The 22098-nt window shown below is 36.3% G+C and overlaps 1 protein-coding gene across 2 annotated transcripts in view; it reads left to right on the forward strand.

The window, feature by feature from the left end:
- STX18 (syntaxin 18) overlaps nucleotides 1–22098 on the forward strand; it is a 62833-nt gene that overhangs the window by 35679 nt on the left and 5056 nt on the right. The window contains exons 1-6 of one of the 2 annotated variants that reach the window (XM_057373485.1): nucleotides 3599–3733; nucleotides 7470–7585; nucleotides 8677–8754; nucleotides 8857–8923; nucleotides 12271–12386; nucleotides 16820–16908. In XM_057373485.1, the coding sequence (XP_057229468.1) occupies nucleotides 7477–7585; nucleotides 8677–8754; nucleotides 8857–8923; nucleotides 12271–12386; nucleotides 16820–16908 (459 nt within the window). In that variant the 5' untranslated portion in view covers nucleotides 3599–3733; nucleotides 7470–7476. Of the gene's footprint in view, nucleotides 1–3598; nucleotides 3734–7469; nucleotides 7586–8676; nucleotides 8755–8856; nucleotides 8924–12270; nucleotides 12387–16819; nucleotides 16909–22098 lie in introns of those variants that run through there. The other variant, XM_057373484.1, reaches the window with a different exon arrangement.

The following is a 22098-nucleotide window of genomic DNA, read 5'->3' on the forward strand; positions in this document are numbered from 1 at the left end:
AAACACATGGAATTCTTGATGTGTTGATCTAAGCTTGCTGSCTTACAGGCCACTGCACTTTCATTGTCTCCTGTTTATTAGAATTTATTTGCTTTCTCTTACATGTGGGGTTTTTGCTCTCTGTGACAAGGATTTTTTTGTTGTGGTTTAACCCCCATGAGCTGGCAACTCAGCCCTACAGAGCTGCTTGCTCACTGCCCCCACAGTGGGAAGGAGAGAATCAGAAGAGTAAGAGTGAAGAAACTCATAGGTTGAGATAAAGCCAGTTTAATAGGGAAAGAAGATGCACAAGCAAAGCAAAGCAAGGAATTTATTCACTATGGGCAGGCAGGTGTTCAGCCATTCCTAGAAAAGCAGGGYTCCATCACATGTAACAGTGGCTTGGGAAGACAAACACCATCCCCAGTTGCTTCCTCTTTTCTCCCCCCAGCTTTACATGCTGAGCACRATGCCATATGATCTGGGATATCMCTGTGGTCASTTGGRATCAGCTGTCCTGGCTGTGTTCCCTTCCAGTTCCTTGTACACCTCCAGGGTCCTCACTGGTGGGGTGGGGTGAGAAGCAGAAAAGGCCTTGGCTCTGTGTAAGCAYTCCCTAGCAGTAACAAAAACATCCCTGAGTTATCAGCACTGTTTACAACACAGATTCAAAACACAGTCCCCTACTTGCTGTTGTGGAGAAAATTAACTCTCTCCCAAGCAAAACCAGTGCACACAAGTTAATCACTTTTCCTGGAAAGGAAAGGGACTCTTTATTCTTGAAGTTGTTAACAAGATGTGCATACTTTTTCATTTTTTTCTTATTATGCAATAACTCCTTTCAAATCAGGATTGTTATTTACGGTCTCCCAYTTTTAGTATATTGACTGCTGTACATTCTGTATTCTTCCTCTCAGTCCATTTGCTATAATGTGTTTCTACACTGCTTGTTAGCTGTGCTAGGAGAGGTCTTTGGTAACTTGTCTGATGTCTCATCTGTGAACTTCTGCCTTTGCTTTTCATCATCAGCTCCTTCATGGTTTTGATCACTCAGTCACCAAGACAGTTCATATGTTTGTGTTAAATATTGTTCAAGGAACTAGCTGTAGCACTCTAACACTTGGGAGTTTGAAATGATCCTTTTGTGATTCCTTCACAGCCTTCAGTTTCTCGGAAGGAGCTTTCAAGGGTTGGGCAGTTTAAAGACCAGTTATTGTTCGTACTGTTTTAATGAGACATCGGAAAGGAATTGAGAGAGTTCTTGATTTTGATCACAGAACACCTCATACTTAAAAGAAAAATACTTGAGAGAAGAGCTTTCCATCTGTGATTATTAGACATCTAATTAATTGTATTTTGCAACTGCAGAGATACTTATGTAGTTGATCAGTGTAGTGTAGATGGCTTCWGAATAGAAATGTCACTTTTTCCACCAGAAAGGCTGGATGGGTGGCTTTTGATGTATCTTCATTACATGTTTCTGTGGTCCTTTGGTGCAATTAAATGTACATTTGTTGTTAACTGAAAATAATATACTTTGAAAAAATTATTTTCAAATTATCTTTCTGTCTTAAAAAATAATGTTGGTGCCCAGTAATTATGCCTCCTCCCTAGMATTTATTTATCTTAAGCATTTTTCGGTCTCAAGGCAGTTAATCAGTTATATCATTTGCCACTTAATAGAAAATCATTGAATGCTTACACAGCGTTTTGTGGAGGGTGTTTCCTTGTATTTAACAATAAAAGAAGTAGCTATTAAAGGACTCTAAAAATAGTGTTTTACTGATTCCTGTACAATGCCAGGCTACATACAAGTATGTAATCACATTTGTTACAGTGAGGTAGTAAAACATGTAGATGATCTGAAAAGATTTTCTTCTTGGAGGAGTATATTTTTCTGTTCTCCAGGGAATTATTTTCAAATTATTTATCTTCCTTTTTTTTTTTTTTTTTAATTGCACTAAATTTATACATTACATTTCAGAAATAGTAATTTTTCATAATAGCATTCTGGAATTTTCTCAGCAATATTTTACAAAACTGAAAATACTAATATAGGTRTGCATGTACTGCCTATTCTAGTAGCTGAAGCTTCCACACAGAATTAAAAAAGCTATATAAAGTTTGTTGTGGAATGCTTTGTCATTTGAGTAAAGAACTTTTATGTTAGACAGCATTTAGATGGAACAAGGCAGTAAATGAAAATGCGCAAAGCTTTGTTAAATAAGAAATCAAACAATTTAAGGTATACTAGATTCCCAGATGGAAGAATGTAACTGCTGTATTTGCTGCTGAGGTTATACATACATGTATGTGCACTTAATACATGGGGAGTATTTTTATATGGATTTGGAGGGAGGTATCTGCAGATGGTAAGTTGGGCATATCTTTATTATTTTACAACTGATTTATTTCCTCTTACTGCTTCTCTCTATTTTRTAATACACTGTTGTAGGGAAATCCATTTTTTCTTTTTGATTTGTAATCTTTATTGGAGTAGTGAGCAGAAGATGTTTTATGCACCAGCAGAATTACTAATTCCAAAGCTGATGTAACATTGGCTTTGCTTCCTTGTGCTTTGCCAGCAAAATGGATCACAGAAATGCTAGGCTGGAAGGAGCATGGCTGGAACGTCCAAAAAGAGAATGACTGGTGTTTGCTTGCTTTTAAATATTTCTTTCAGTGAAGATTTCATATTCCCACTCTGCTTCTTCCTTTCTCCCTATCCATGTTACTAGGATAATCTATTGTGTTGTAATRATGACTTTTTATGCAACAACATGTTGTTGTTGTTGTGTTTGGTTTATGTTCCAATATGCTCCCAGATGACTTTCTGAAGAACTGTTCTCTAATCAGTTGTTCCCCATTCTCTGTGGATTCAGATAATTGCTCTTGGTGCAGCGAAGAGCTTCTGACCATTCCTTATTCAAATGCTTTGTTTCATTTCTCCAGGCAGTATTGTTTTGAATTGAAGTCCTGTTCTCTTGATACAGTCTTAATTTGCTTAACTTTATGCCTCTGCAAGTTTCATAAGTGTATACTCCATTCTGCTGAGTTGTTACTGAAAGTATTAAATAGCATCAGATTTGGGACAAAATCCTGTGGAAAACAACTCAGTGTTTCCTTCTGCTTTGGTATATAACTATCCCCAAGTTCAATTTTGCAGTTTCACATTCRTATGGTGCKTATTTCTTTTAATTTGTTTATTCACTGGTAGCTTGTGAGAATGTTACATGAGATGGTAACAAAAGACACACTAAAATATAGCCATGATTGCTTGTTATCCATCCATTAGACCTATTACTGTATTCCAGCAGTAAATTACACTGCCTGTGATGTACTACTGACACATCTTGACTACTGGTAATCTTTTTGTTCTTTCCTAAGTGCTTGAATTTTACTTATTTATTCCTRTATTTTTCTAGGCAGAGTGGTCTACAAGTCCTCTGCTTTTTTTTTCCCCGTTAACCCTATTTTTGAAGWTAGTTGCTAACCTTCATCTTTTTATCTCTCATTTGCTTATTCTCTCCTAGTTCTTGGCAGTGAGGATACATCCTGTCATTTGATGCATTTCCTGTTTTATTCCAGGGCTCGATCTCCTGTCTCTTCACACTGTATGAATGTGATACATCCTGGGCTTTTTTGGAAGTTGGTTAGTTCCATTCAAGAGCACAGCTTTGTCACACAGATAGGAGGGATATGTACTTCTTCAAGTTTACCTTCAGCATTGTCCCAGGAGCCACTGCACCTTCAGGTACACTTGTTACACTTGTGCTATGACCTGGTTCACACAGCTCTTAAATTTGGCCCACATGATTTAGAAGCAGTCAGCTAAAAGGAATAGTAACTGCAGCTTTTAAGTGACATTAATGATGGAAGTTAGTGCAAAAGATCCCAAAACAAAGCAATAAACATCTACAATTAATTCATACTCTGCATATAATTTTACTTCTCTTCTGAGTAGCAAGCCCAGACCACATTCTTAGGTATTTCTTAAGGTAATGTTTGCAGAGCTGTCTCTTGTTATCATTGGCATCCCTTCCCAGTTGTGTCTCATCCTGCACTTGACCTTTTTCTGAGTGTGTCCCTGCATGCTGCGTTCCTTTAGACTTGTCAGTAGAAATCAGAACTAATTTGCACTTCGTATTCTGATTTTTCTGTTTGAGTTCAACAAATCTCAGTTGACCTCTCACTGTATTGCCTACTCTTCATCAAGGGCAGAATTGCAAATTGTCAATAATGTAATTTCTATATGAAAACTACTAGTTCATCTGAATTCTTTACTGTTCCTTTTTAGGTTTGCACTTTCTTTGCAATTTAACCCACTCATTTTCTAGTCTAATGCAGTCTGCCTACTTGATGGTCAATGTCTTCCAGTGGAATACAATGGGAGGGAAGGAAAGGCAATGGAAGTTCCCCTCCAGCCCATGTTTCTTGTGAAGTTTTCTCATATTGACAAGGATGAAAATTCAGAGGAATTTATTTTCCTTCTTTCTCCCTTCTTTATCTGTGCATGTGTTGGCTAATGATTCTGATTGCTTCTGAACAACCTGATTTTCTTGGCCCTTCTTGATTTAGTGATGGATCAGTCCAGTGCTGTGATACTGCCACTGCACTTCTGAGTATTTATTTGTATCTCTGACATACCAGATACAGCTGGATGGCTTTTTCTGTTCTGTTGTTTTCTGTTTGATGTTTTTATGTGGTTTTGGTTTTCTTTGGCCTGTTTTATTTTAATGAGCGGTTCCTCTTCYGGTAGAGGGTGGTGATTAAATGGATTTTCAGTATAATCTCCATGTGCAGATTTRCCAGGGAGTGCAGTGGGGACTTCAGTACGCTGTACTAGTGGATGCCATATGTGTTTTGACATAATGAATGTGATTRTATGACTCCATTCTTGCCTTCCCAAGGAGGTTGGGTTTCAGGTATCCTTCCCCCTGAGTGGCTTGACCAGCTCATGTTCAAAAGCCATGGCACCAGACGCTGTGTAAGCTGTAAGCAGTTGTAAAAGGAAAAGTATTCTGTTTCTTGTTTGCTGGATTAAGCTGCATTTTACTAGCTTTGAAGCTGTGAAACTCYTATTTAAGAATTTGATCCACCCTGTTTTTCTATGAGCAACTAGGAAAAGTAACTTAACAACTTGTTTCCCAGTGTTGTAATTATCTGTTGTAATTATCCTCAGTGCATCGCTACACTACCACTAGTTAAACTGTAAGTAATAAATAAAGTGTGCCTGAGGCAAGCTTTTTCATATGTATTTCTAAGTCTGATTTAAAAGAAAATTCTGATTTTATTTTGTAGTTTGTATTTTACCATCTTATGCTAAGAAGTGCATGAAAATGTAGAACTCTGCAAATACCACAAAGCTGGGAAGGGTACAGTAGCATAGACTTATAAAGACAAGAACTTTAAAGCCTGTTCAGTAGCAGACTAGCCAGAATTTATTATTGTAAKCTGAAATAGAAGAGTGGAGTTTTTTTCTTCATCAAGGAGCCATCATGCAGCTATTACTCCATCCTTATTTCCCACTTAAATCTGTGTGCCCCAGCATGCTCAAGTAACTCTCTAGGCGGAGCTCTCTGAAAGGTATTATGCATTATGCCATGATCTTAATGGTCCCCTTGTCTCTTGGCCTATGTGGAGATGGATGTAGGAATGATTTCCTGGCTTTACATGTGCCCAACAGACTAGTAACAAAAATACCTATACAGGCTGTGCAATGGAAGTGGGTGACTGATCTGCCCTGATATATTTAACAATATGAGTTATCTTATATGGCATTTGTAACTGCCAGTATGTCATCCTAGCCAGATTGAGGAAATCCTCTCTTAYCAGATATTTCTGAAATCTGGCAATTTATAATCTTTCATCATTCAGAAATTGCTTTCATAGTGTGAATTAGAGTTACAGCTTAGAAAAACACTGATTACAGCTGTGATAGGGATTTTGCCACAAATTTATATAATCCATCTGTCCTGACTAAAGGAGGGAAATTCAGCTACTAAAAGATAAATTGRAACACTACATATGGCTGATTTTCTCTAGGTAATAAAAAGTAATTGTGTGATATTTCAAATAGTTTTGACCAGAGGTCTAAAAAAGCCCTGATAGTTAGATGTCAAATATATGGCAGTTTTGGAAGCATAAAATATTGAGTATTACTTCTAATTAGGTTGTTGTACTGTTTGATTGCTGATCTGTACTTGTGTAATAGGTGACCAATAAGAAGAAACTAATTTTCAAGCCAGATAAACCATGTGCTGATTCTTTAAATGTAACCAGTAATATGGGATGGGATTGAAGAGATTGTGATACAATACTTAAGGACTTTAGAGTACACTTAAAGCTTTGTGGAGGAGATCTGGACCCAGGCTTGCTGTATACTGATGATGCAGGAAGGAGTTGATGGGTTTGTGTAGGATGAGAGTTGTTGGGATGGGGTTGTGTGAACTGGTTGTGGCCATTCCTGTGGCCAGGATTGCAGCAAACACAGGGGAGTTTTGGCATTATTGCAATGAAGTGTGTGAGAGATCTCTAAGGGTATCAGGCTAAATATTGGAGATCCTCTCTTTTTACTTGTATTACTGCATTGATGCAGTGTAATTACACAKAATTTTCTCATATAGAAGTAATAAATAAAATGCAGGTATGAGCTAAGGTTTTCTTTCCTCTTTTAAAAAGCAGAAATAATAGGCTGCGATCACTGTATCATCAGGAAATCCAAGATTAACTTTTTCTTTCTGTAGAGAGTTTTATCATCCTGTCACCTATGGCTGTGGAAGCACTGTTAAACACCTTTATACAGTTTGCTTTTCTGGTGTTTATCTACAGTGAGTCAGTGTTTTAAARACAGGCATCCATTTTAATTATTTTGGCAATGAAAAGAWATATTAATAGCATTAGAAAATACTATATATAATCTAAAATAGAAWTAAACAGTGGCAACAGGTTTTAATAAATATTGCAATCAATTTGATATTAAAATTKTCCCATATTCTTCCTCTAGCTTGAATTCACAGATTTCATAGTATGGCTACTTTTAAAATGAARCACTGTGTTTAGAATAATGAAAACATGTTTAAGAAAAGGAAGTTCTATTTTTTTTTGTACTTTCAGTGTTTGAGCTATTCTTTTATCTTAATTGGTTTTATGTTTTTAGGACACTTCATTGGAACAAGTACGGAGGGCAATATTATATTTTCTAGTTGTATTTTCTCCTTCTCTGCTCCATATTTGATTATGTACAAAGTGAGGGGAGATACTGCTTTTTCTACACACTTTACTAGTAAAAGTGTTCTAAAAAAAAACTCTCCCAACTACTTAGAGTGGCATTTATTGGTAGTTACTATAATTTTTACTACTTTTTCTGTGAAAATCRGTGTTGCAGAAAAGTTTTTGCAAAGATGGTGAGTCAGAAGAAGGTCTGAGGTGTGTACTTGTGGATTTTATGTTGGGGATTTTTTAAGTGACAAGTTTGTTTTGTTTCTCAGCCATATTATGTCTGAATATGGGAGGATGACGGACACAGAGCGTGACCAGATAGATCAAGATGCTCAGGTGTTTATGAGAACATGTGCTGATGCCATTCATCAGCTCAGAACAGAAGGTAAATTAAGCAGCTCTTACATGTTTTTTCTTAATTCTTGATAAAGGCTAAGATAATGCTGAATATTGCATAGTGAATCTGAAATGCTTTAGGAAAGAGATTGGTGAATTCTCATTGCCTTTTTCTTTCCATCTGTGTAATCCTGTTGGCTGATTAATACTGTCCTTCATTTTCTTTAATGATAGTGGAAAGAGAAGCCAGAGCATAGAATTTTACTTATTTATTCAAATATACCAGTTAACAAATGTAAAAAAGAGTCTTAAATACATACTACTTGAGTAGTAATTCAGCACTGGCACAGAGGCCTAAACCAAAGTGCTCTAAGTGTGATGGTTGTCTTTTTATAGCTTRTCTACCTGTAAGGTATTACAGGCATAATACTTCCTAGTTTGAGACAATTAAATAGCAGAGGTCTGGTATATTAAAAGCATTTTTGACAACTTGAATATGGGATCATACCTTTATTACAATATCTTGTGAATGTCATAGAGAGAGAATTTCTGTTTTGCCATTTTCAAGTTRACTTGCTGTATCTCTGTATTTTATCAATACACAGAAAATTTTYATCAGTTTCAAAATCCCATCTCAACATAGCTACAGCATTATTCAGAAGCACTGAAAGTCAGTCATGCATGGGTACTACAGGAAAACAGTAAAAATCAATGTGTGAATTGAAAGACTATTTGACACAATAAATCCCAAATATTTGCACGTAGTCTATACGCTGGAGAATTTGAACAAGTTCAATATTTTAAGCAAGTTAAATCTGTAGATTGGTTTTGCTGTGCATAGCTAGGTGACACCTATTCTGTTTAGAAGTTTAATTGATGTAGTATAACTCTGTAGCATGKTATAAAAATACTGTAAGACACTAATTATTTTCAGGTTTTGTTTGTTGTAATGACTTGCTCTTTTAGAGAATCTGTATCTAAATATAGCTATGTTTAAAAGAAATACTAATATATAACATATRTAAAATGTGAGTAGGCTTTTGAATGTAACTGAATTTGAATATTAACTGAAAGTGCAAAGTCTTGTGGAATTCAGTAAAAAGTTAAAAGATTGTCTCATATCTTCTTTTTGTATTTCAGCACACAAGGATGTCCAGTCTGCTCAGGTAAAGGAGCACAGAACAGCTGTCTTGGACTTCATTGAAGATTACTTAAAAAGTACTTAGTATTTATTGAATATTAAAAATTAATGATTGGATTTTTCAAGAAAGGAATCTTGCTCTTTTAACCTAAAATTTTGTTTACTTCTTTCTTGAGCAGGAGTGTGCAAGCTGTATTCTGAACAAAGAGCCATCCGAGTTAAGCGAGTGATAGATAAGAAGAGACTGTGAGTAATGTCAAAAAACAGTTTAACTSTGCCTTTCACTGGTAGCACATTCAACAAAACGATTGTTCGTGTTTAGATTCTAGGAGGTTGTTTTGATAGAAATATGTGGTTGGATGAGCAACTTCTGCTGTCAGCAGGTCTCTTTACACGTTGGGCATATGAAGTTAGGTCTGGAAATGGCAAAGTGCCAATACTTGCCATTTGCATAAAGGATGAAAGCACCAAATCAATGAAATGTGKGTTAATAAACCTATTTGACTTCTACAAATTTGCCAATTTTTTTTTTTTTGCTTTTTTTAAAGCTCCTATATTTCTGCTAAAGCAAGTAACTGTTGTTAATAAATACTACTTGAGTTGGCAGGTGTTCCTGGCAAGCAGAAACATGATGAAAATAAAAAAAAATAGAATGTAACTTCTGAACTGAAACAAGAGCTTSCACTTCCTAGAGTGGTACACAGAAAGGCTGCTAATGTAGAGCTGAAAATGTCTAGGAGATGTTAAAGGTGATGTGCTTGTTGGGATTTTTTTCAGTCAAAAGTCTGAAAAAACTCTTACTTCTTCAGTTTCCCTTTCTGCATACTCCCAATTGTGAGAATAAGCCAGGAAATGAGCAGGTTTGTAATTTGTTTAATACCTGGGAGGTTTTCCATGTCTTCTCATTCTGCATTATTTGAATAGTAACCTCAACCTAAATTCAAACCTTCAAATTTTAAAATCTGTATTTCTAGTGTTTGTTATATTTCTAGTGTTTGTTATATTTCTAGTGTAATTCTTGAGTGTTTTTCCAAAACTTGATGCTGATTTATGAGTTTGCTGTTTGGCTTGATCAGCTGTAGTTACATTGAACCCAGAGATGTTTTCAAAAGTTCGTAAGTAAATTTTATTCAGAATGATTTAGCATGATTAAGCTCAATTAGATTTACTCAAATATATCCTCATGAGTCATAAATAGTAGTACAAGCTAAAACCTAAAAAACAAAATACCCCAAACCACTTCTGAAATTTTGTAAGAAGTAATGAGATAAAAGTAAGGCATTGGTATTTTTGTAGCTCCTCTAACTTTCCAGAAAAAGAAACCCATACAGAAACAAACTGTTATATTTTTCATGTGTAAAAATACAGAACCTTATCAGTAGTCTTCATGTGGAAGGACCTCAAAGAAAGAGGTTATTCTAGCATTGTTCTTGCAGCCATAGCAGTGGTTAATGATACTAGCTCTTCTATAAGTTGTTTCTATGTGAAATCCCAGGTTCAGGATTTCTCAGATGAATAAACAGAGAAAAAAAACTCAATTTGATATGTTATTTCAGAAGTTGGAATACCACTTAATTAAAGAGCAATAAGGCATTGAGAATTAACCCAGAAGGTACATTGTTTTTATGCAGTATTGGAGGGTCCTTCTTTGCCTCTCTTGATGAATGTAAGAACTGGAAAACAGATGTTGACCAGGTGGAGTCTGTATGCATTGCAAATGTGATGTAATGGCTAAATTGTCATTTAAATTCAAATTCKATTTAAATAAATCACAGGGCATAACCCAATCTTTATTATGACTTAAAGAAAAGCAGTATAGTTGATTTGTAATTCCCCTGAGGATTTCAGCAGATGCTTTGTGTGATAAGAATGTGTACTTTCTCTTAAAAGAACTAGGCATTTTTTAAACAATGCATTCCAGACACTTTGTTCATTTTAAATTGAAAGTCTCCTGCATTCCCACACTGTGCAAAGTAAGCACACCAAACAATAAAGGAATATGTTTCTTTAGAAATAAAWTAATCCTAGTGCAGCTCTTCTGCAGTTTAGTCAATTTAAAATATATGCATATCAGACAATACTGAAAAGTCTGCAGTAGAAATACATTTCATCATGTTTCCTTTTATATTGATAACTATCCTAAGCTCCTCAATAAATTGCCTGAGCCTTATAATTTTCTTACAGAAGTTGCCTTTATGTATTAACTCACATTTTTTGATTAAAAAAGTTCTGCTGGTTAGGACTAGTTTCCCAGAAAGAAGAGCTGAGAAATATAAACACTAAGATTTTTTTTCTGTAAAGGTACTTGGTTGTGATTTTCAATTTTTATGTTTATTGGTATTCAGGATTCTATTTAATTTCAATTTTAAACATCTTTTTCCATTAGAAGATTTTGTGAATTATGTATGCAATTATTCAAATCAGGCTGATATTTTTGTTACCTAGGGAATTGGTGTTTTATTAGTATCAGGGCTATTATTTGAACTGCATAGACATGTAGATAAGTTTATTATTATTATCATTGTTATTATTATTATTATTATTATTATTATTATGATTATCATTATTATTATTATGCAAATTTTAGAGGGAGAAGGTGAGGGGAGTTATTCTCTGTAAATTTACCAAAAGTCCAGTACTTGCAGAGGTTTTATAACTAAAAAAAGTTCCCTGCTACTGTTTTTCCTTGTTAAATAGCAACACTCAGTGATGACTATTGCATTATATTCTGTTTTTCGCTGAGTTTTCTAATTATGGGTTAGAATTTAAACACCATGCTAAAAAGGAGTGCAAAATACAACACCTTCTGTTAGGCACAGGGGARAATTGGGAATCATAATGAGATTAACTATTGATGGTATTTGAGAGGGTAGGAAGTGATAGAAATGGCACAGCAAGTGATTCCACCCATTGCTTTTTGGTTTTTTGGTTCTTTACCTTCTCCAATAGCATTGCTAAATATTTAACTGTCTGCTRTGTAGCAGTTACAGAATTAATTGTAGACAGCAATAAACCACAGAAATCTGCTGAAAAAAATACATTGCTACTAATTTTCAACATTTTTTGATGCCACACTGAGACATACTTGGCAAGTACTTAATATATAGTGATTGAATAAACTTCTCCTTTGCTTTGCCTTTGTATTAGAATTACTTAATAGGGACTTAGAAGTAGTATAAAAAAGTTATTCTATTGTATTTTCTTACTTTTCCTTTATGGTAAAAACATAAGGTAAAATTGTCATTATTATTTAAACAAAATAAAGAAGTTGTTGGCTATTGCCACTAAAAATTGACTTAAAAAAATTAATACACTGGATTTTTGAAAGGAAGTTTAATAAAGTGTCTATATTTTTATGCTCTATTTTCAACTCTGAGGATGTGGTGCATTTTTTCCAGGAATACTATTCATGCTTTTTTGCCTTTGTAACAATATTTCAGTGACAGTTGCTAAGTACATTTTGTACCTTGACTGGAAAACCTTTAATGTGAAGTTTGCAAGAGTTAAAGTATTGAGTTTAGTAATCTTTGGTTGTTTTCGTTTTAGAAAAATACTTTGGCTATCAGTTAAACCATAGGCTCTTGTTCTTCTAGGTCCAGACTTGAACCTGAGCAGAGCAATGTGTCCAAATCACCTCTTTCCCCTGAAAAATCTTCACAGAGTCCTTTAGATGATTCTGAAGAAAAACTTTCTGCTGAAGAAAGCAAAGGTAAAAATAATACGTAGTTACATTTTACATTTTGTGGCAAGACTTGTCTGGTCAATAGTACTTCGTTCATATTAGAAGGGCCAATTGTTGTGACTTTCACCTTTTCTATTTTCATATTCCTTGAGTTGATCAGGCTTCTGTAAAGTATATTGTGAGACTGAAGAAGCAAAAACTTTTTGACATGTCAGCCTAACAAGTATCATGCTTTGCTGAATTCTTCATCCTCAAAATAACCTATTTTATGAACTCTTTTATTTGTATCAATATCATCCCTTCTGAAATTGGTCTGATATTTCTATATTCCTTTCACTGAATGCAAGGAATTAGAAAGTAGGTCAAAGACTCTCTGGGAACATTTTGTAGTTTTTAAGCACAGAAACATTGACACTTCTGGACACTTCTACAGCAGGAATTTGAARGTAGAATATGCTCACAGAGAGGAGGTTATTGGCTGGCCAGATCAGTAGTTTGGGGCTTTCTTCTTGACAGCACTATGTTTCCCTGCTGGGAGGATTGCATCTCATCTTTCAGTGGTCAGGAGGTAGCMAGAAGTCCAAAGCAGTATCTTTGACCCTGGGGTCATTTCAGATGGTGCAGATCTTGACAGAATTTGTGAACATGGGTTCTCATTCTTTGGTTGTCTGCTTCTCAGGCTAAGGGATAGAAACCATTTTAATTCCTTAGCTATTTCAGCCTGTCCTGGGATGTGTACGCTGGCAGAGCTTTGAGTACCATCACTATGCAGATAATTTCAGGTTTCATGCCTAAAGAGAAATTTTGTCTCTCTGATTCTGGAGTTGCTTTCCCTGGCTTGAGKTCTCCCACTTGTGCTGTCTAGAGGAGACCAAGGTACCCAGTGATTTACAGCAGGAATTTTTTTTCTTCTACTTACATTACATTGGCATAATACTTCATCAGGATAAAATAAATGCAGTGGTTGGCCACATTATTCTGATAAACAGTTGCTGTTTCTTTAGTGATTTATATTAAAAGAGTGAAATTCTTCTCTTTGGTGAATCCAGGGCTATACCGAAGGTGGATTCATGTGAAGTGGGTACTCCACTTCTGGATGAAGCCTCTAACACTGAATTACCTCACAGTGTGCGAATGGCTTCATCTCCTGATAATGGCTTTGCTTATCTTCCTAACCAGTTTGTACTTGTGCAGCCCTATCAGTGTGCCTTTTCTCCCCCCTGACACTRAATTTATTGTAAGAAGTACAGGTTTTGATTATGTGCCATTTCTAGTGCTTGCTACCTTTTTATAGTGTGTTATAAGTGATGCAGCACACAGGCTCATAGATGAGTTTCACCTTAACCTGTTATCAGTGTTTTGCAGCTGTGAGCTGCTGCCACTGGAAAAGCAGCAGCATAGTGGCATCTTCATTGCCCTGTGCTCTCTCCTTGTTACCAAATGTCTCTGCAATCTCTGGAAGCGTGCACTCCCACCACATAGTGTCATTACAATTTTTAGCTCCAAAAATCTGTGGCACTYCATGGAAAATACTGTTCTTTGGTTGCCTTGGACACAGCAAACCACTGCAATAAATAGAAAAGCAGCTATTTTTTTTTGCATGTTAGTTTTGTTTACTCTAGTGCTTGCTTTTATGAGATTTCGCTCTAATTTTTCTGAAAAATAGGGGTCCTGCCACACAAGTGGTGCTGCTGCAGTACCTAGAAAGGGCTGCTGACTAGACTTTGAGAAAACTATGGAACTTGTATATCAAAACAAATCTGTCTGGAACAATATACAAATACACACAGCCTGTGATTCCTCACATAAGGGTAAGTGCTGGTTGCTGCTGCTTATAGGAATCAGTCTTGTGACTTTGCTGGTAGGTGGTTGTCGAAGTGTGAAAATAACATGAATGAGATGAGTAGGAAACAAAAAAGCTCAGTTTGAATCTTACAGCCTTTCATTAGTATTTTTTTTTCCAAGTAACTTTTCAAAATGTTAAGAAACTGGAGAAATGTTTGCATTTTGAAATAAGCTATTTCATTCTCAGGGCATTGGTGGTTTAGAGAATAGTGATAATTTGCTTTTATGAATTAGCCATCATCAGCATGCCTGGGTCCCTTGGGTTAAATCTCATCTGTAAAGATACATTTGAGAGCAGCTTGTGGTCTTGCCCTTAATTTGTACACTATGATGAACAGCTGAATGTGCTACTTGATGTGCTGAAGCACAACTTGGGTTTTCTCTGTTTTTTTTGGCTGAAACCAAAGCAAAATGTGATTACTTTTGTTTTGAGGCRAAGCACCTGTTTACTTTAGAATTATAGTGGACATGCCTCATGGTAGGAAAAGAGTGTCCCTAGAGAGTGCTTTTATATGCTGGCAGTATTTATTTGCATATTACAAATTTGACATTTAGTTTATGGAAATAAATGTAAATAATGAGTAGCTTTTGAACTGGTTCACAAGCTTAGCAGCTGTCTCCTTTCAGCATGGAAAAAGGTTCYGAGGATTTGATCATTATTTTATATCTCTGTCATGAGTTAACTGCTTCTTTTTCTGAAATAGAAATGTAGTTTGGCTTTTGCTGGCTGAATTGCAGAAAAGCATTAATGTCAGCTCTGTGAAAGCTGCAGAAAGCCCAAAACATACCACAGTGACAGGAGAAACCCTGGGGAGATACAAGTTTCTTGCTTACCTCTTACCATAAGTGTGTTTGCTTATTAGCAATCACATTGGATACAGGTGCTGTTTTTTAACAGTGCTGACAGTGCTGAAACTAATTAGTTCCTCTGGGATAAAATATGRKTTTTTTTCTTTTTTKCCCCTTTTTCTCCATAAACTAATTATYTTATTTTGTTTGAATATGGTAAATAATTTATTATAGTTTTGATATATAATGTAAATRCATTGAATACCTAAACAAATAAGTTTTGTGTTTCTGTGAAATAGACTTGAAATACTGATAATACCCCATGGAATAAAATTGTTGAATACTTTCTAAACAATCTTTAAAGATATTCTTGGATTTATATTTTATTACTCATAAGAAAGAACTGTTCTATTTTTCGGGTGGTTTTAAAAAATTTATTATATTTCTTATCTACATCCCTCATTTGTAACCTTGTCATTGTTTGTGCATCCTGGTTTGGTGGTTGGGAAGCCAAAAAAAATTTATAAAGGAGACACGCACAATACTCTTTCACAATATTAATGTTTTCAAGAGTTTGCACAAATACTATRATGAAGAATAAAAGGGAAAACTGCTCCTTTTAACTCTTTTCATATAAGTGTKTATAAATAGGACTACTCCTTTCAGAGCCTTCCCCAGAAGTCAGTCTGTGAATGACTGAATTGCTGCTTAAGCAATTGAAAAAATTCAGTCTAGGAATTGATAACAAAACAAATTTAAATACACATAAATGCMAAAAAATTGGCTGGGATAAATATGAAGCCTAAAATGTATGAAAAAGTAAAAACTAAGTCTTTCTGTGTTTTAATTTGCAATGTACATTGGATACATCAGAGCAGGTTGAGTGTTGATCCATTGTGGGGTGGTAGAAAAATCTCTCTTGGGTTTTGTAAAAGTGTTACAGCCAGTGGGGAGAAGAGAGGTTCTTTCAAGGCTGCTGTCTTACAGGGTTTTTAAACATTGATGTTAGTACAGCTTCAGAAACAATAGATTATTTTAGCACCGTTTCTTTTCTTTCCCATTCTACCTTCTTCCTCTATAATCAGAAGTATATAATTAAGCCTAAAATTAAATCTTCCAGAAGCGAATATCCCAGAAATAACCCTCCAAGATCTTTTATCCCCAACTCATGCAAAGATTTATGCAGATGAGTAGCTTTAATCAAAGGGGAAATGATACTGAAGTGAATGAAGCAGCTTTGATGTGTTATGGTTAATTTGTGGGGTTGGAGCTGATTTCCTGTTACATGCAGGAAGACCCCTTGCATGGTGTGGTATGGGATTGCACTGTAAAAGGAAGTTTGAACAGCATGACAAAATCGAGTTTGTCTGTGAGCTTTGCTCAAAACATCTTYTATATTCTGTCTTTAGTTTTTGAAAGGAAGAGCTGGTGGTTCTGTCAAGTCTCACTGGAAAATAATACTTAGCATATACACTGTCATTTTGAAAATAGTGCATTTTCATCTGTTAAAAGACAGCTACTAAAGTATTTTGTGTTTTAAAAACTCCTAGTACATTTTGAGTTGTTTTGCATCCTTCTCTGTCACTGTTAATGCAACTCCCTTTAGTTCACAAAATTAAACCTACATGTAGACTTTTGGCCCAGTTTGGACATTAAAGGATATTGGTGTAATTTTGTGCTGTAAATACAGGGTGAATCTCAGTAATTGACAAAGGAGATAAAACAATTTCATCAGCAGTCTTAACATGGATGAAAAATTATTTTGCCTTTACTGTTCAGTACCCTGTACTGTTGAGTGTCTCAAGTGTTTGGTGGTTCTTTTACAGACAGGAATCTTCCTGATGCCCAGAGTAACCTTGGATTATGGGGGGATGGCAAAGGTGAAGATGAGTTGTCACCTGAAGAAATACAAATGGTATGTTTATCATGTGTCTAATTGTCCATTTTATTCTATTTTCTGCTGTAATCATGTGTGGTAAAAAAAAAAGTACAGATTCACCTAAATTAATTTTTAACATTTTATGCAGAATAATGCTGTAAGAAGATACACGTTTTGCTTATGACTTTCTGGTTCTTCTGGTAGCARCTAATATTTAAAAATGATACAAAATATTTACATGGAGACATAAAACTAATAAAAACTATTTTTAACAATTGAAATTAAAATGGTTTTGTAAAATTACAATTACTAATTGCTTTGTTTAGTCAGGRAACAGAAGTCAAGGCAACATCAGAAGAAGCATTATGAAACTTCTGAAAGAATAAATTRTTTGCCCTTTTTTCTTGACAGTTTCTAGAATACAAATAGTTGTACTATTTAAGTATTGTATGTGTGAAGTTACACTTAATTTTATTTATTTTTATTTTTTTATTACCAAAATCAAATTTGTTTCTTAAAAGGAATAGCTACAAGCTGTCTGTCACAACAGAATTTCATGAATTTTTAACGTTTTTGCATTTCCCTGCTATCAGCATGTTTATGGATTGTTTGATCCAATTYTGTTTACAGTTGAACAGATATAATAGAAAATTTCTGACACAGGCATGATTGCTGACAACCTGTCAGATTTTTTGATATTCCTAAAATTTATCATTTTGAACATAGCTCAAAATTCTAAGAAAACCTCTCTACATTATCACACATTGCCTTGGGTTTATGTAAAGAAAGAAAAACTGATTTCAGTCAATAGCTGTSCAGATTTCAGAACAGTGAGCTTTACCAGGGGAAAGGGCTGCAGCAGAATGAGTTTGTGAAGCTTCCTTGGCAGTGATTCGAGGTGTTCCCAGACACAGTGCACGTCATTCTTCCAGTCAGAGATGAGTAAGTTGCACATAATTATGGTATGGTTTGCTAAAGAGAAAATGTTCTTCAGAAGCTGCTCTKTATGCTCTCATATTGTTCTTAAGTGCCAGTCTAAAATCTAGAAGCTTGCTCCTTCTTTCTGTTTTCTTTTAGAAGAAGAGAATTCTTTACATATTTTCATTCTCCTGTTTTTAGGCACAATTACTGTTAGCCCCCTTGCTGTCAGCTTCCAGAGGAACAGGGGGAAGCAGAGCTGGAGATGATGGCTCTGACAGGGCCTTCTGACTGAAAGCTMAATACAGGTTGTGTTTTGTAGGCCTAGGATCACAGGAAAATCTGAAAGGGTTGTCAAGCTTTGGAACAGACTGCCCAGGGAACTGGTAGAGTCACCATCGCTGGCAGTATTTAAAAGACATGTAAACATGGCACTTGGGGACATGGTTTAGTGGTAATCTTAGGTTAATGGTTATCTTCATCTCTTAGGTATTTACCATCCTAAAGAAATCTGTGAAGAGGGTAGCTTGCAGTCTATAAACTGCTGTGCTGGCTTTAAATTGGGATGAGTTGTGTCAAATTAACACTTAACAAATCTCAATCATGGTTCCACGATTCTTTGTGTAGATAAAAGAATTAATTAAAGGTATCATTTCTACAGCAGCAATTCCTATCAGTATTTTACCTCAGGAGAGAACTTGACATTGTTCAAAATGTTTGCAGGCTGTTGCATGATTTGCACAATAAATTTCARTTCATAGGTATACTAATGGTTTTTATAGTTATTGTGAGCAGATGTCTTGTGATTGCATTGAGTGGGAAAAATCTGGCTCTGTTGTTAGGAGATGTGAAAATGACTGCTTTTCTCTGACTTTATCTTTTTTTGGTTGGTTGGTCTTGTCTTAAATTCAGGAACAGCACATTTAATGACTTCCCTCATGTGATAACAGAAGAGAGTGGTGATTATTTCTTTTGTGCATTGGATTTTTAGCCATATATTAAACAGTTTGTCACTTTATGCCATACTTTGGTAACAGAATATTTCACTGTCATAAAAGAGGCTGCTTCAATAAGCCATAAACCACTGAGCTATACTGATCACTAGAGCTTGGTTTTATGCTCCCATCATGTAAATCCCTTTGTGACACACTGGTATATGATGTGTTTAGTGCTCAAACCTTTGTTCCATTGACTGTTTTAGCATATCTTAACTGCAGTCTGTGCAAGTGCTCCATCAGCCATGATTTCAAGTTGCGAAGATCATTTAGCAGTTTAAAAGGCAATCTGTGTCAGTGGAAGGTTTTAAATATCAAAGGGACTTTCTAAAGACTACTTTCTCAAGTGGATTTGTGCTATTTGTAAAGGATTAAAGTCATTCACTGTTTCTTTACTGAAAATTTGTCTTCTCAATTAGCCATCATCTCATTTTTACTAAGGCAGCAAAATAGGGAATTTCTARTGTTGAATATTTGTACAGACATACTTATCCTTACAGAAGTCAGAAAAAAMCAATTTCAGCTTGGTGGCCCCACTTAGTCTCAAGGACCATGTGGTGATCACAGTGCTAAATCTCGTGGCTCTATTTCATTGCTCTGCTCCTTGGTTTTGTTGTGGGGTGACTCCACCAGAACCAGACACAGAATAGTCATGAATGTAAAGCAGTGCAGTGATGAAGCACCTTTAGCCATCTGCTGCTGTGCAGTAAATATCAGTGTATTTTAGGCAATTATCTTTTCATAAATGTTCTGCTCTGGAGGTGTCACCACAGACAGCAGTGACAGTGATACTTGAATGTATTACCACACTGGTATTATTTGACAAAACCATTGGATCTTTAGAGTGGAAATCAATGGGACTCCATGGAACTGTGCAGTATGTTGCTCTTTGTTCCCCTTCAATTCATGGGGCTGGGGTGCCTTCCCTGAAAACTCTACCCCACAGTGAATGTGACAGTGCTCAATAATCCTGTTCTTAGACTCTGTGGAATCCTTTAACCTAGGAGAGAAGCCTGTTCTTGCCAGTCAGGTAGACAGTGAGCCTCTAGTACAAAAAGAAATCTGTATATTAAAAGAAATAAAATTTTCTTTATTCTTCATGGCATAAATTGCCCATCTCAGAAGACTAAATCTTTTTCTGTGAAATTCACTGTTGCCCTTCTTCAAACATGTACCTGCCATTTCAGACTCACTTCAGTCAGATTAAACCTAYAAATTTCTGATGTTTAACAGCAATAACTTCACCTTAAGTCATGCAGGTTGACATTTACTGTGCTGCTGGAAGACAGTCAGGTACTTTTTCTCTGAGGTCCTGATGGGCCTGAAGCAAGGTGAACAATGTTAAAGCATCAAGTATGTGGGATAGAGGCAGTGGTATGGAGTGGGAGGRAGGGAATAAAGGTGAAGGCTATGGAAGGTGCCTTGCCTTTTCCCAATTTCTTACCTTTCTGGGTTGCTCTGTGGCAGTGCAGAAGCCTTGCTCAGCCCCTGCTCTCTGCAGACCTTTAAGGCAGCCCTATCTCATCTGACCCTGTGGTGGGATTCAGTTTACTGATCTACCAGAAAATTCAGGAGGAAAAAGTCTTTAGTGAGCTAAAGCATCATCGTGTGAAATCAGACAAACAGCAGCACTTGCTCAGAACTAGGTACATGGGGGGAGAAAGGAGCAGGACAAACATCTCAGTGGCTGCCCTRGATTATTTTCACTGCACTTTCTGTAGTATGCACACTTTATTCTTTTCTGTCTTAGTATTTGATATGGTAGAAGTTTCAGCTGTAACATTTTGGATCATTTGAAGGGTTGTCCACATCAGTATCTGAAGTAATTCACACAGTAATTCTCCTTCCTTCTTTTGCTTTTTCCCCAGGACAGTAGTTGTTTTCAAATCTTTACTGTCTTTGGGCAATGCCTCCTTCACTTGCCAGCTTAATTATTGGGTATGTGCTCAGATAATGAGCATTTCCTGTTGCACCAATKGAAAACCAGGTTGGAGCTGTGAGCAGTGATGCTCTGCTGACATTTCCATCTTTGACAACACTCTGCTCTGCCTTGGGAAGGATAACAAGTCCTTGCCAGGTGGCTGAGAAGACTGCTAATGAAACTGCAATATGACTTTCACTGCTAATGAAACTGCAATTGAGTTATGCCAAATTTCCAGTGTGCTATGTAGGCTGGTTCAAAATAGGGAGATTAACTGAACTAGAGCAGGGCTTGCTGCCTTGCACAGCTCCTGTGCCTTTGCATTCTGAATCTCATCTTCTGGTGCTCAYACTGGCGTGTGTCACTCAGGTTTGCCAGAGGCTGTAGCAGGCAATGTTTCCTGTAGAAATGTGTATCCTATGTGCTGTTTATGTATTCAGGTATTTCCCAGCTTTGTGGGAAAAGTGCAAGGCCCTGGTCAGTTGTGCCCATACCACAGTGGTTCAGCTGTTACTGAGGCTTTGGCCCTAGAGAATCTCTGGAATAACTTGAATAAGCTCCCCCTCCCTCTCGAAACTGGGCCTGTGACCCTAACAATAGGAAGTGCTCTGCTGTCTCTGATGGCAGGACACACTTTTGGGTGGGACAGGTCACAGAGCTCCCTGAGGGCATTTGGCACGAAGAGCATGTTCTGCAGGCTCCCCTCAGCTTTCACACCCAGGACTGAACCATGCAGGCACCATAAAATGAAAATCCTAGCTCTGTGTCCTAATGCTAAAACACAGCCTTTACCTACACAGTTTCTAACAAGCTGCACTGTGACATGGGATACCCTTCTTTGCTGTATTTTGGCTGTACAGTTTTTGTTTCCAAAATTGTGTCATCATTCTTGCTGCATCATCAGTTGTTCTGTAATGAATCCCAAATTGTCTGATAGTCAGGTACACCTGAAAAGTAAAACTTATTTTCCTATATAAAGCCTTCTATTTAGGCCTTTATTTGACAAATCTAGTTGTAGCAATATATTTAAATGTTTCATTGATTACTCCTGAGTTTTAAATGGAAGAGCTCTACTGGAATAACTAAAGYAATGCATTTGTAAATTTCATAAGATTTCATAGTGCAGCAAAATGCAAAAGCTCCTAAATTTCATGCCACAGGCAGGATATGAATGTGAAGGGCARTGCAAAGATGGCATGAAGAGAAACACATGCTTTCACAAGCATGACAACTTTCTCCACTTAAATTTCAAAAGTGATTGTAAAAATACAGATTTATCCAGTATATTCTTCCTTACTGCAAAGTAACTTGAGTAATTTTAAGATCATTTTAGTTGAGATAAAGTGTAATGGATGGCAAGGAAGGATGGGAGTTGGTTTATCACGGTGGAAA

The sequence above is a fragment of the Malurus melanocephalus genome, unplaced genomic scaffold (assembly GCF_030028575.1).
Source record: "Malurus melanocephalus ecotype Western Australia unplaced genomic scaffold, MMel_1.1 scaffold_199, whole genome shotgun sequence".
Lineage (NCBI taxonomy): Eukaryota > Metazoa > Chordata > Aves > Passeriformes > Maluridae > Malurus > Malurus melanocephalus.